Source organism: Eubalaena glacialis, chromosome 9, assembly GCF_028564815.1.
Source record: "Eubalaena glacialis isolate mEubGla1 chromosome 9, mEubGla1.1.hap2.+ XY, whole genome shotgun sequence".
Taxonomy (NCBI): Eukaryota; Metazoa; Chordata; class Mammalia; order Artiodactyla; family Balaenidae; genus Eubalaena; species Eubalaena glacialis.
This window is the reverse complement of record NC_083724.1, coordinates 37,130,218-37,145,592: the sequence shown is the minus strand read 5'-3', so window position 1 is coordinate 37,145,592 and position 15,375 is coordinate 37,130,218. Positions and strand designations below refer to the sequence as shown.

At 37.6% G+C, this 15,375-nt stretch overlaps 1 protein-coding gene across 1 annotated transcript in view; it reads left to right on the top strand.

Moving 5' to 3' along the window:
* MELK (maternal embryonic leucine zipper kinase) overlaps positions 1 to 15,375 on the top strand; it is a 78,919-nt gene that overhangs the window by 5,284 nt on the left and 58,260 nt on the right. Inside the window, exons 2-7 of the mRNA XM_061201137.1 lie at positions 2,117 to 2,212; positions 3,492 to 3,577; positions 6,277 to 6,393; positions 10,106 to 10,249; positions 11,166 to 11,234; positions 12,994 to 13,086. Of these exons, the coding sequence (XP_061057120.1) occupies positions 2,155 to 2,212; positions 3,492 to 3,577; positions 6,277 to 6,393; positions 10,106 to 10,249; positions 11,166 to 11,234; positions 12,994 to 13,086 (567 nt within the window). The 5' untranslated portion in view covers positions 2,117 to 2,154. The remainder of the gene's footprint in view (positions 1 to 2,116; positions 2,213 to 3,491; positions 3,578 to 6,276; positions 6,394 to 10,105; positions 10,250 to 11,165; positions 11,235 to 12,993; positions 13,087 to 15,375) is intronic.

Sequence of the window (15,375 nt, the reverse complement as noted above, 5' to 3'; positions counted from 1 at the left end):
GCTTCTCTTGTTGTGGAACACGGGCTCTAGGCGTGTGGGCTTCAGTAGTTGTGGCTCATGGGCTCTAGAGCGCAGGCTCAGTAGTTGTGGCGCACGGGCTCAGTTGCTCCACGGCATGTGGGATCTTCCCGGACCAGGGATCGAACCCGTGTCCCCTGCATTGGCAGGTGGATTCTTAACCACTGAGCCACCAGGGAAGCCCTTTATTACAAATTATAATTATTTAATTCGTTGTCTGTTAATTTTCCTTTTGTCTTCTCCACTGGAATGCAAGATCTATGAGGGCAGGAACCACATTTCTTCTCTATTATAGCCTTGGTGCCAAGTGCAGGTCTGGCACATCATTGGTGCTCAGTAAGCACATCTGTATGGATAAATGATTGAATACAAGAAAGTTCAGAGTTAATAGTCTGATTGCATTAGCAGTTCTGCCAGATACACTGCTAATCTCTAGTTAAAGTCAACTAGGAGCTTATCCTCCCCAAATAAGACAAAGCTGGTATGAGTATGACCTCATGTGTACTCACCCCATGGTGTTTTGTAATTCTAGTTAATTTTAAAACTCAGGAAGACAAAAATCAAATAAGACCTCCTAAGACTTTTACAACTAATTTTTTATTATTTATTCATTTACTTATTTAATTTTTATTTTATATTGGAGTGTAGTTGATTTACAATGTTGTGTTAGTTTCAGGTGTAGAGCAAAGTGATTCAGTTATACATATACATATAACCATTCTTTTTCAGATTCTTTTTCCATGCTGGTTATTACAGAATATTGAGTAGAGTTCCCTGTGCTATATAGTAGGTCCTTGTTGTTTATCTTTTTTATATATAGTAGTGTGTATGTGTTATTTCTATAAATTATTTGATATATACTTAAGAGTATAGGGACTTCCCTGGTGACGCAGTGGTTAAGAATCTGCCTACCAATGCAGGGGACACAGGTTCGATCCCTGGTCCGGGAAGATCCCACATGCAGCTGAGCCTGTGTGCCACAACAACTGAAGCCCACCCACGCGCCTAGAGCCCATGCTGTGCAACAAGAGAAACCACTACAATGAGAAGCCTGCGCACAGCAACAAAGAGTAGCTCCCGCTCGCCACAACTAGAGAAAGCCTGTGCACAGCAACAAAGACCCAACATGGACATAAATAAATAAATAAATAAATAAATAAATAAATAAATAAGAGTATATATAACACATGGAAGTTGTGAACCATAATAATAAAATATGTATCTCATTACATGTATCTTAAAATTGTATATCATTGGAGTCTTAATTTGCTTATCCCTGATGACTAATGAAATTGAGCTTTTTTTCATGTTTTTATTGGTTATTTGTATTTCTTTGTGAAATGCCTTTTTATTTCATTTGCTTATTTTTCTGTGGGGTTGTCTTTTTCTATATTGTTGTGATGGAGTATATGTATTCTGGATAGAAGTCCACTGTTATAAGTGTTGCAAATATTTTCTCATATTTATGTTGTTTTTTTCTTAAATGATGTCATTGGATATGCAGAGGTTCTTAATTTCAATGTTATTTAATATTTATTTATTTAAATAATGCTAGCCTTTTAAAATTTATCTATCTATCTATCTATTTTTTATTTTTGGCCTTGCCACATGGCTTGTGGGAGTTTAGTTCCCCGACCAGGGACTGAACCCGGGCCCTCGGCAGTGAGGGCGTGGAGTCCTAACCACTGGACTGCCAGAGAATTCTCTATTATTATTTTTTATGATTAGCACTTTCTGTATCTATTTAAAAGATCCTCTTCTATCCTGAAATGATGACAATATTCTATTAAAACTTTTAAAGGCTTACCTTTCATATTTAAGTCTTTGTTTGATCTGGAATTGATTTTTATGTATGGTGTGAGATAGGAATCCATTTTTTTTTTATATGGCTAATCAGTTTTTCCAGTATCATTTATATGCCTAAGACTTATTTATATTTGTGGTTACAAGAATGAAGGAGATAGTCTCTCTCTCTCTTTTTTTTTTTTTTATACGGTAGCTCTATTTTTATTTTTTAGGGATCTCAATAAGAATGAAGGAGATAGTCTCTTAATAGTTCCTTTTTTGATCATGTACTGTTTTTGTTTTTGTCTTACAGGTTCTTTTTATAATTTTGAGTAAACTTCCAGGAGGACTATGAAAGATTATGATGAACTTCTCAAATACTATGAATTATATGAAACTGTTGGGACAGGTAATTATTTTCTTGGAGAGGATAGGTCATCTATTTGAGAGTATAGTGTATTTGGGCAGCCAAGAGCTTTTTAGCCTAACCTATGTAGTTTTAAAATTCTTCAACCTATTTTAGTAAGAAAAAGTGGAGCAAGAGAGAGGAGAGTTGTAGGAGGGGCCTTGTGGTTCATCTTATTTAGAATAAAAGTCACTAGAGAGTTTTGAGCCAAGTAGTGGTCTGACCTTTTGTTTTTAAGGTTCACTCTGGCTGCTTGGTTGTGAAAAGACTGGCTGGGAGAGGGCAAGGACAGAAAAACATAGATGTTAGGAGGTTATTGCAATAATTTAGGTGAGTGATACTGGAGATGATGGTGACTTGGATGGTGATAGAATTGAAGGTAGTGAGATTCTGTGTATAGAAAGGGGTGGGATTCTGTATACAGACCTACACACACATATGTACATTTAAGTATAGTTTATTGAGGCATAACACATAGTAAAATAAGCAAAGTGTACTAATTTTGGTGGAGTTTTTGTACACATATACCCATATGTTCCCTGCTCAGATCAGGACATAGAAATTTCCAGTCAGTGCCTGCCTCCTTTCCCCTAAGGTAAACATTAATATATTTTTGAAGACAGAGCCAGTGTGATTTGTTGGAGGGTTGGATATGTGGTGTGAGACAAAAGGGAAGGGCTAAAAATGGCTTCTGGAATTTTGGCCTGAGCACCTGGGAAGATGGAGTTGCCATTTACTGAGATGAGGAAGACCATGGGAGGGACTACCAGGAGCTTCTTTTTAGAAGTACTAGGTTGGCGGTTTCTTTTAGATACCTAAATGTGGACATTTATCCAGCTTTTGAGCCAGTTTTGAAACAATTGCTTATTTTTACAGTTTTAACACTGAATGGAAATTTCATATTACTTGTCTTTTGTCTCTCCAACTTTATATTGTGTTCTGGCAATGTTAATTATAAAGCAGGTTTAACTGCAATGTTAATTATTAAACACATTTCTAAAGAATGAATTCTTTTTTCCTACTTCTTCATTGCAAAATTAAAGATATCCTATCATGGCAAAGAAGAGTCTTTAGTTAGTCATTGAATGAGGAGAGGTTAGGATCATGGCCAACACTTTGGAAGCAACAAGAAGAAAGGGCCACAAACTTCAGGAAAATATAGATCAATAGAGCCTTATAAAAGTATGTGGAAAGGTATTTGTGCCTGAGTTCTCAGTTTGCTCTGATGATGATATTTAAGTTAGTTTGCTTCTCTCTTCATAATACATTTTCCCATACTTAGGTGGCTTTGCAAAGGTCAAACTTGCCTTCCATATCCTCACTGGAGAAATGGTAGCTATAAAAATCATGGATAAAAATGCACTAGGGGTAAGTTTAACATTACTTAAAAAATATTTATAGATCAGTTTTGTGAATTAAAACTTGAATTTGCTCTAATGTTCTAGTTACTGCTCTTTTATTAGAATAACATTTCCATAGCCCGTTATGTATAAATCTATGGTTTTAAAAAGTAATCTGGGGACTTCCCTGGTGGCGCAGTGGTTAAGAATCTGCCTGCCAGTGCAGGGGACACGGGTTCAATCCCTGGTCTGGGAAGATCCCACATGCCGCGGAGCAGCTAAGCCTGTGCGCCACAACTACTGAGTCTGCGCTCTAGAGCCCCCGAGCCACAACTACTGAAGCCCACGTGCCTAGAGCCTGTGCTCCTCAACTAGAGAAGCCACTGCAATGAGAAGCCTGCGCACTGCAACAAAGAGTAGCCCCCGCTTGCCGCAGCTAGAGAAAGCCTGTGTGTAGCAATGAAGACCCAATGCAGCCAAAAAAAATAATTAATTAATTAATTAATTTAAAAAAAAGTAATCTGGGGAAGGGGTTACTTTGTTCTTAATTTTAATACAGGGCAATGGCACATATTTGAACTCGACAGGGTCCATTTTCCTGTAGTTGTTTCATAGTCTTGTAGGTATTTCTGGGTATTGATATCTCCCTTCTTTATCTTCTCATGATACCCTTACTAAATGTTGATCTACTTTATAGTATAGATCGATCTTATGTCCCAGAATTTTATTCAAAGAATAAATTTTATTCAAAATTTATTCTAACTTTTATTAGAAATTATGAAATCCTTTTCTTAATCAGCCTTTTTTTCCTCTACATGAATGCTTCTAGGATTGAGTTGCTCATTACCTTCTAAAGCAGCCCATTTAATTTGTGATCTTGGCTATAATGTGCATAAAGTTTTCTGTTTTTCTATTAAGGGAAGATCTGTCTCTTTTGATGGTCTTTTGGGCATTATATACCCTTCCCAGTGTTTGAAGTCATCCTGAGTGGTCTTTTTTTTTCTAATTCTTTCTACCATCCCTTGTATGGTTTGGTTTCTATGCTTTGTTCTGGTCTCTTTCTGCTGAGAATTCACTAGTCTCTTAGTATGCATCTGTGATTGTTTCTTTTTTGGGAGATAAATTAAAAAAAATTTTTTTAAATCTTTTTTTTTGTCCTCTGACCAAAGATCTCTGTTAAAAAAGGTTTTTTATTCTTTGCGATTGAGTTAGCATTATAATTATTATTAGTATACAGTTGAGTAAAACAGCACAAACATTTTATGTGTTGATAATTATCAAACATAAAAATCAGTTTACTGAAAATGCATCTTTATATTAGACACGTTGGACTTTTTTTGGGGTCTCTCTTGTTGTTAGGACGAGGCAGAGTTTAATATCAATTGTTACTTTATTTTTAAGGATGGAAATGCTGATTAACATACATAAATTAGTCAAAGAGAATATGTTTTGTTATAATAACGTCACTCAATTCTTTGAACTCCTTCTGAAATATATGCCAAAATCACACAATGATCTATATCAGAAATTATTTTTAATAACCTATCAACTGACAATTCAGGCTCTCCTTCAATATTTTTGTTTTCAGTGCTCAATACTGTATTTATTAAACTAATAAAAAGGTATTAAAAAACATTTTTCTTGAGCATTTAAACATTGTTTACAAAACTGATTAATTCCCTTAAGCAATTTCAACTTCAGTTATAACTTTAGTATGACTTATTTACTTGGACACAGCAAACACTTAAATAGCAGACAAAATGTGAACTGTTATTACAAAATGCATTACCACATCAGTACTCAAAACTTATTCTAAAGCATCAATATGATGATATTAATTCATTATTTCTAAACTTGTTTTTGTATTTTTTATTGTTACTATGCTTATTTTAGTTACTTCCTAGGACTTTAAAAATATTTTGATTACTTTCAGTGTTTTAGTCATCAGACTCCCACATCCCCCAAAAAAGAAGAAAAAAAGATTATCATATCAAAATAGTCAAAGTTACAATTGATTCTTGGTTAAGAACTAATATCTGGTTGCATGGCTCTAGATAATTGCATATTAAACCACAGATCATTAGATCAAGTCCCTTTTTTTTTTTTTATAAACATCTTTATTGAAGTATAATTGCTTTACAATGGTGTGTTTCTGCTTTATAACAAAGCAAGTCCCTTTTTATAATAAAATTTTACTTGTTTACTTCATGGATATCTGGATTTCTATCTTTAATATGGACTTTGAAAGTTTTTCAACTTGGTTTACCCTCCTCCCCAACCAACTTCTTATTTTGAAAAATTTCAAGCTCCTTGAAAAGTTGGAAGACTGAGACAGTGAATACCTTTTATCTACATTCACCAATTTTTAGCTCAGCATGCTTCCTAATGGACATTGCTGAGACCCAAGTGGTAGCCAAGGCATGTACACTGAGTAGTGTTTCTGTCATTTTCCTTGTTTGGAATGCTAACCTTCTAAAGGGAGTCTGAGATTATTTTAATTTTTCTAGATGTTGTACTATTGCCCCACGTTGAGGGTTTCATAAAACCCTCAAGGCCTTTTTAAAATGAACACACAAATAAGTTTTGTTTTATATTTCTATATTGTTGAACAAATTGTTTTGAGGCTGTTGATTGCTTTTGCTACTTAGTATTAAAGTTGGTGATATTGATGCTTGGAACACTTCCCAAATAGGTTTATTGCTCATTTAATGAAATGTTTTGTCACAGAGTGATTTGCCCCGGGTCAAAACAGAAATTGATGCCTTGAAGAACCTGAGACATCAGCATATATGTCAACTCTACCATGTGATAGAGACAGCCAACAAAATATTCATGGTTCTCGAGGTCAGTAGTATGTTGCAGAGACCTAAAGTTATTTGGTCATTGTCTTAGTCTGTTTGGGCTGCTATAACAAGATATCACAGACTGGGAAGCTTCTGAACAACAGAAATTCATTTCTCACAATTCTGGAGGCTGGGAATTCCAAGATCAAGGCACCATCATGGTCGGGTGAGGGCCCTCCTCTTGGTTCATAACTGGTACCTTATTTCTGTGTCCTTATATGATAGAAAGGGCTTGGGATCTCTCGAGCCTCTTTTAGAAGAGCACTAATTTCATTCATGAGGGCTCTGCCCTCATGTCCTAATCACCTCCCAAAGGCCCCACTTTCTAATGCCACCATCTTTGGGGGTTAGGATTTCAACACATGAATTTTTGGAGGGACACAAACATTCAGACCATTCTCACTCATTTTATCAATAGTTATGGGAAAAGTACATTTCACCTGAAAGATTAAATGTTAAGTGGCTTACCTGTTTGAGTTCTGTAACAATTTAGATCAAGTAGGCATATAGAATAAATTGGAGATACATTGTGAATGTATCCTTTCTGATACCCTCCTAATGGGATGGTGTACTTTAGTGGACAGAATATGTTAGAATTTGTTCCTAGAGGGAAGGATTCATTTCAGTTTTTTTTTTTAAATTTAATTATTTATTTATTATTTATTTTTGGCTGTGTTGGGTCTTCGTTTCTGTGCGAGGGCTTTCTCTAGCCGCGGCAAGCGGGGACCACTCTTCATCGCGATGCGCGGGCCTCTCACTATCGCGGCCTCTCTTGTTGCGGAGCACAGGCTCCAGACGCGCAGGCTCAGTAGTTGTGGCTCACGGGCCCAGTTGCTCCGCGGCATGTGGGATCTTCCCAGACCAGGGCTCGAACCCGTGTCCCCTGCATTGGCAGGCAGATTCTCAACCACTGCGCCACCAGGGAAGCCCTCATTTCAGTTTTATATGATGTATTAGCCTAGGGCTGCCGCAAATGTGGTTTAAAAGAAGAACTTACTGTCTCATAGTTCTGGAGGTTAGAAGTCTGAAATCAAGGTGTGTACATGGTTGCTTCCTTCTGAATCCTCTGTTCTATGCCTCTTTCCTAGTTTCAGATGGTTGCTGGCAATCCTTGGCATTCCTTGGCTTATAGATGCACCATCTCTGCCTCTGTCTTCAAATGGTGTTGTCTTACCTGTGTGTCTGTGTCTGTGTCCAAATTTATCTCTTCATACAAGGACACAAACAATTGGATTAGGTTCCACCCTAATCCAGTATGACCTCATTTTGACTTGATTACATCTATAAAGACCTTATTGACATATAAGGTCACATTCACTGGTACTGGGTGTTAGGGCTTGAACATATCTTTTTGGAGGGACACAGTTCAACCCACAGCCTATAGGTAGACTTTAATGTATGTGTTGTTTGAACCAAACTCTTTCAAGTTTTAACCTGCCCCTTTTGGCTTGAAATGTAAAGTCTTTAGAACATGTATCATTCATCTCATTTCATTTTCCTTAGTCTCAGCCAAATAATTTGTAACTGCACATCATTTTGACAGATTAGCTCTGTTTTAAAAGCACATTTTAAAATTCATAATGCTGAAAATTTCGGACATAGGACCATTTTCTCTTTATTACACTGTAGATCCACCCACATGGTTTACAGTGGTGAATTTAAAGCCTTTTTAAAAGTTAATCCTTTTGTCCAAATTAAATACTTAAAAAAACCCAAAATCCATGAACCTGGGACAAAATTTAAAGGATACAAGAGAGGGGACTTCCCTGGTGGTTCAGTGGTGGAGAGTCCACCTTCCAATGCAGGGGATGTGGGTTCGATCCCTGGTCGGGGAACTAAGATCCCACATGCCGTAGGGCAACTAAGCCTGCGCGCCACAACTACTTAGCCCACGTGCCTCAACTAGAGAGCCTGAGTGCCGCAAACTACAGAGCCCCTGTGCTCTGGAGCCTGTGCTCCACAACTAGAGAGAGAAAACCCGCATGCCACAACTAGAGAGAGGCCTGCGCTGCAATGAAAGATCCTGCATGCCTCGAGGAAGATCCTGCGTGCCGCAACTAAGGCACAGCCAAAAAAAAAAAAAAAAGAAAATAAATTAAAAAAATTAATATTAAAAAAAAAAAGATACGAGAGAGTATATATTGAAAAGTAAAATTCTCTCTCCCCTCTATCCCAGTCATCCTGTTTCCTTTCCCTTATGTCAGTCACTTACTTTTTTGGTTTCCTATGTATTTTCCATGTACTTAGAAATACCTATGTATATTTTATATATATATATGTGTGTGTGTTTTCACATATATTTATGTGTATGTGTAGCTTACTGGTTTCTGTCACACAAATGGTCACATACTATAATATTATTCTGTACCTTTTTTTCCCCCCTATTTAACATTTTAGCTTGGAGACCATCTATGCATATTCATAGAGATTTTCGATGTTTTTGTTTTACTCTATTTTGTATTTCTTTATTTGAAAATACAAAGTAGGCTGTTTTCTTTATGTAAATCTTATTGGATAGCATTTAAAAAATTGACTATTTAGGTATAATTTATATACAAGAAAATGAACACATTAGGAACATAGTTTTTGAAAAAGGTGCACACCCATGTATTTCCCACCCCACTCAGGGTATAAAACATTTCCACTACACTAGAAAGTTTTCTCCTGACCCTTGAAGTTAATCCCTGTTACCCACCCTCCCAGTGCCCTTCTCAACAACCACTGACCTGATTTTTATCACCAGAGATTAGTTTTACCTATTCTAGAGCTTGATAAAAATAGAATCATACATTGTGTACTCTTGTATTTGGCTTCTTTTATTCGGCATAATGCTTTTTGCAAGTCATTATATCAGTATATTCTCTTTTACACCTTGCTTTTTTCACTTAATATTGGAGATTGTTTCATATCAGCTTATAAAGAGTTTCCTCTTTTTTTTTTTTTTCCTTCTTTTTATGGCTGCATGGAATGCCATTTTATGTAGTGTGAGTACATTTGGGTTGTTTCCAGTCTTTTGCTGTTACAAGCAATGCTGCTGCAGTGAATGATCTTAAAAGTGCATTGTTTTTTGATGTGAGAGTGTATCTATAGGAACAGTTCCTAAATGTGAACCTATGAGGTCATAGGCTATCTCCATCTGTAATTTTAATTGATATTGCTAAAATGAAATGAAATCTTAAATGGAAACCCCCATTTACAGGATAGTGGAGCTGCTCTGGTGAAGAAGGGATGGAAAGCCTAGATAGAGCTTTGTGCTCTGGTACCCATTCTCTCGTAGCCTCTGAGGAACTTGTGTATAATTAGGTTCTTTCTGGTACAGACTGAAAATCACTGATCTTCAGGATGGAGAAGCAATAATTGCTGCTGGGTTTTTGTTTGTTTCAAGTAACTACACTAAATGTGAGTGCATTAAGATTAGAATGGGTTTTAATACTTTGCTATAAAAATATAAAAACCCTGAATGAACTTAAAATCACAGTGGTAGTTGGTTCTACTTCTACTTACTGGTAATAAAACTGCTCGAGACCAAGAGCTGTTGCTCTCTTTCTTGGAATACTGAGAGTGTATTTTTGAATGTGCCTTACTTAGTTTGTTCCCTTGCTTGTAAATTGAATTAATAATATCTCTGTGTTAGGTATAATTTTTTATTTTAAATTCCTCTGAAGCGATTTCTGTAAGTAGTAACAATATTTATGTGACTATTGCTCTTGAAGTATTGCCCTGGAGGAGAGCTGTTTGACTACATAATTTCCCAGGATCGCCTGTCGGAGGAGGAGACCCGAGTTGTCTTCCGTCAGATAGTGTCTGCAGTTGCTTACGTGCACAGCCAAGGCTTTGCTCACAGGGACCTCAAACCAGTAAGTGACTGCTTCACAGATGGTCACCTGAGAGTTCAACATCATTTACCTGTCATTACTAGGTTTTCAAATGTTCTTTCTGTTTAGAATTTGTCTGGGTTTTGCTTTTTGTTGTTGTTTTTGTTCTATTCCTAATGTATCACTTCTTTTTCCTCCTTGACTTTTGACTCCTGGTAGGCTCTTCAGGTTGGACTTATTATTGGCATTCTTTTTCTCTGTCAATTATGTGTGGCATTATAAATATCTTTGTAGTCAGCTGCAGAATATGAACCTCAGGGTTTTATTTCTAGGAAAGAAGAGTTTTAGTATTTTCTTTGAGAATATTGTCATTGAGTATTTCCTCTCAATACTCTCTTCCTGACACCATCTTCCTTTAATTTTAATTCCATTACGCTTCAGAAAGGAACAGTTCAGTGGAATGGACAGACTCAGCTTTTCAAGGACAGAATAAAAATTTGATACTCTTAAGTCTGTAGGCTCTGACTGATATGCATGATGGTGAACATGGATTTTAATGTTATTTGGTACTAGGGTTAGGGACCTAGAATTGGTCTAACAAGATATGGCAGTTTCTATCCTTTTCCCTCTGTTTATATCCAACCCTTTGATTTGAGTTCACTCTTTTTGTTCAAACTTGCTTTTGGCACACATTCTGTTTGCTTGTAGTTGAACCTCAGAGCACCAAAGAGAAAATGGTTTATGCTAATGTGTCTTGAGGGGAAGCAGGATAGTTATCAACATTCATCTTCTCTTCCCTTATGTTCTTCTTGTCATTTCATTCTTTTTTAATGATTTTCATTCTTGTACCCACGCTGTTTAATATAAACAACCTTAAAGTGATTTTAGAAATAGCTAGAGGTGGGATGTGATATAAGGAAGACAGTATATAGTTATGAAAATATCTTTGTTTTTTCAGGAAAATTTGTTGTTTGATGAAGATCATAAATTAAAGCTGATCGACTTTGGTCTCTGTGCAAAACCCAAGGTAAGTGCAGAGATAAAAATGCATTTATTTCCTTTGTCAGTGTACCTCTTAGTATGTTATCTTACACTGACTTCACTTAGTCTTTATTGAACCTGGTTGCATCCATTGAGAAGAATGTTAAATTTCATGGTTTTTATAAGTTCTCTAGATGATTTTAATATATAACCAAGGTTGAAAACCACTGCTCTAGGTCTAGGGTTGGTCCTGCTGAAGACCCCATGGGTATGCTGTGAGAGAATTTACAGCACCTAGGTGACAGGAGGCCATCACAGTGTGAATGCTGAATTGACCATGTTCTTGCAGTTAGAGTGTGTTGCCACTAGATGATGCCTTTTTTCATTTAGATATGAGTTTTGGGAATTTAGTGCAAATCTGTTCTTTATTACCCAAATGGTTATATAACTAACAGTTAGTTACATTTTGAGAGACAATCCCCTTTCCTTCTAAAAGAAGAAGGAAAAAGTCCGTATGCACTTTAAAATTTATACCGTGATATATTTCTTTAATTTGCGCTCCATAGTTAGGTACTGGTGTTCTCCAGCATACCTTCTCTTTGAGGTGACTTTGAACTTCCTCCTGTGTGGCTGCTGTAGGAAGCTTCCTCCCGAGTTCTCTAATGATGGTACTCACAGTCCCTACAATGAGCTGTCTACCCTCATTAAGGGTGTTGAAATTTCAGACCTGTCTCAGCCCTTTGGAGTCCCATGATTATTTCCTGCCCCAATCAGAATTAGCTGCGTGCAAAGGGAAGCAGATTTTGCCCCTTTGGCTGAATGTCTGATTCTTTCTGATTTTCCTCTCTTTCCCTTGGCTCTTCAGAGATTGTCAGTCGAGTCTTGTGTCTGAGAACCAAGTGCTAGAAGGCATTTTTTTTGATCAGCAGGCAATAAAGATAAAGCATACTTTGAGCAGATAAGCTGGTTTAAGTCATGTTCATCAAGGAAGCAGTGGAGAGTGTGTGTGACAGACTCCCTTAGCCGTTAATTTATGGCTGCCACAGATTCAACCCACACAGACACCATCTCAAAAAGCAGGGGTTGGCTGGGAGAGGGTGGCCTCAGCTTTCCTAAGCTGAGGAGCTTACTTCTGGGTGTGTTGTAGCAGTTGTAAATGAAATCTCACAATTTCACAAGTCATCTGCCATTTGTGGAACTCTATATAACTGTTGGGCAGTGGTATCATTTTCATTATGTCTCCATATTTCTGTGGGAGACCAGAAGAGGCTGAGCAGATTCCTCATTTGAACAGTCTGGAAGCTCAGGTCGTGATTTGTGTTATAACCGAGTCTAGAAAGCAGACTCCCAAGGCACTATTCTGTGTAGCATTTGCTCTCTTCCCTCTAGGGGAAAAGAAACTCTTCTGTATTTGTAAAGATTTGATATTGGAGATAGGGTCCCATAGAGAAATAACCCTTTTTCCTTGAGTACTTGGGAGTGGGAAGACATGGGTGCTTGGATGTATGCTAAGCTGATTATTATGCAAATGAATGCCTAGGGAAGTACGAACCTGACTTGACTGAGCTAAAGGGAGAAGGATTTTTTTTGTGTCGGGTTGTCGTGGTATTGGAAATCAGAGAAGAGGAAGCCACACGTGCATGCATGCACATAGGCAGAGTATTGAGTTGGCAGCAGAAGTGTTTTATTATTTGGGGTAATTCTTCATCTAGCATCTCTCTGCTTGTGCTGAAGAATATTTATCGGGGTTTTAATTTTCTTAAGGGCTGTAGTTAATAAGTGTTTCATTTTTATCTTATTGGCAGGGTAACAAGGATTATCACCTGCAGACATGCTGTGGGAGTCTTGCTTATGCAGCACCTGAGTTAATACAAGGCAAATCATATCTGGGATCAGAGGTAATTATTCACTGATTAATTCAATATAACCAATATATGTTTATTGGTGACCTGTAGTGAGTCAGGCACTGTATGTTGAGGGTGTAATGAGGTAAGAAATAAACTTGTTAATCAAAGAGCTGTCTATTCAGAGAGTGAGATATGTAAAGTAATAAGTGAAATGAACAACTTGCAATAAATATAATAATACACAGTATACTTATGAAACAAGGATATATTTCTGATGTCCTTGTTGTGGTTGCTTTTGTGTTTAACTGTGCCATAGTTTTAGACTGATTAGTCCAGCCAGGTAGAACATGAGGCCAGGATTATAGGCACAGTTTTCAGAGATGCTGGTTAGCACAGAGAAAACCTGTACTTTGTTCACAGCCAACTATTCAAGGCCAGCAGTCCCGTGTAAGAGGCCCAGGCTCAGACGGCCTGGGCATTGCCTGCTTAACTACTGGCTACTGCAACCTAGTCAGCCCCTTCCACTCTCTGGAGTACTGTTTTTGCTGATATTAATATCATAAAATGAAAAAGGTTTAGTTGTCAAAAGGTCTGGAAATGCTGGGTTGAACAGTTTTCTTTAGTTAAGGACATCTCCAAATCTTAATATGTTCCTGTACAGTGTCCTTTGAGAGTAGAACATCACAGACAGCAGCTGGTCTCAATTTTATGCACCTACAGAATCCACTTTTTACGTGGAGCATCTTTTGGAACTGGCGTTATGCGGGAGAAGCTTTGAGATATGCTGGTTTACTTAATTTGTAACATGAGAAGATGGGGACTAACTTGTTTTTGGTGACCTTTTATTTGGATATAATCTCAAACTTACAGAGTAGTCGCAAATGTGGAATGAGGAACTTCTGTATATATTTAGCCAAATTCATAATTGTTTACATTTTTCCCTATTTGTTTTATCATTCTCTATGTTTATATGTACGTGTATTATTTTTTGAACCAACTGAGAGTAAGTTGGAGACATCATACCCCTTTATCATTAAATACCATGTATATATTTCCTAAAGGAAGGACTCTCTCTTTTATAACCACACTTTAGTTATTGAAATCAGAGAATTTAACATTGATACAATTTATTAAATATTTATTTATTTATTTATTTATTTGGCTGCATTGGGTCTTGGTTGCGGTCCGTGGGCTCTTCGTTGCAGCATGCGGGCTCCAGGGTGTGCGGGTTCAGTAGTTGTGGTGCACGGACTCTAGAGCGCTTGGTCTTAGTTGCCCCGTGGCATGTGGGATCTTAGTTCCCAGAACCAAGGATCGAACCTGCGTCCCCTGCATTGGAAGGCGGATTCTTAACCACTGGACCACCAGGGAAGTCCCTGATACAATTATTTAATCCACAATTCATATTCAGATGGTGTTAATTGTACCAGTAAGGTCCTTTATAGCTATATTTTCCCTCCAGTCCAGGATTCCATTCAGGATCATGCATCGCATTGTTGTGTTTCTTTGGTCTTCTTTAATCCGAAAGAGTTCCTTAGGCTTTCTTTATCTTCATGACCTTGAAATCTTTGAGGAAGCCAGTTATTTTGTAAAATGTCCCTCAATTTGAATTTTTAAAATTTTTTTTGAAGAATCAATTTTATTTATTTACTTATTTTTGGTTGCGTTGGGTCTTTGTTGCTTCGAGCAGGCCTTCTCTAGTTGCGTTGAGTGGGGGCCACTCTTCGTTGCAGTGCACAGGCTTCTCATTGCGGTGGCTTCTCTTGTCGCGGAGCACGGGCTCTAGCGCACGGGCTTCAGTAGTTGTGGCACACGGGCTCAGTAGTTGTGGCTCCTGGGCTCTAGAGCGCAGGCTCAGTAGTTGTGGATGACGGGCTTAGTTGCTCTGCGGCATGTGGGATCTACCCAGACCGGGGCTCGAACATGTGTCCCCTGCATTGGCAGGTGGATTCTTAACCACTGTGCCACCAGGGAAGCCGCCTTTTACTTTCTATCTCTATGAGTTTGACTATTCTAGGTACCTTGTATAGTGGAATCATACAATATTTTTTTGTGTGTGTGACTGCTTTATTTCACATAGTGTAATATCTTCAAACTTCATCCATGTTGTGTAGCATGTATCAGAATTTCATTCCTTTTTAAGCTTGAATAACATACCATTGCATGTATATATCACATTTTATTTTTCCGTTCATCCATGGGTAGACACTGGGATTGCTTCCACCTTTTGGTTATTGTGAATAATGCTGATAGAAACAAATATCTCTTTGAGACCTTGCTTTCAATTCTTTTGGATATACACCCAAATGTGGAATTGCTAGATCATATGGTAATTCTATT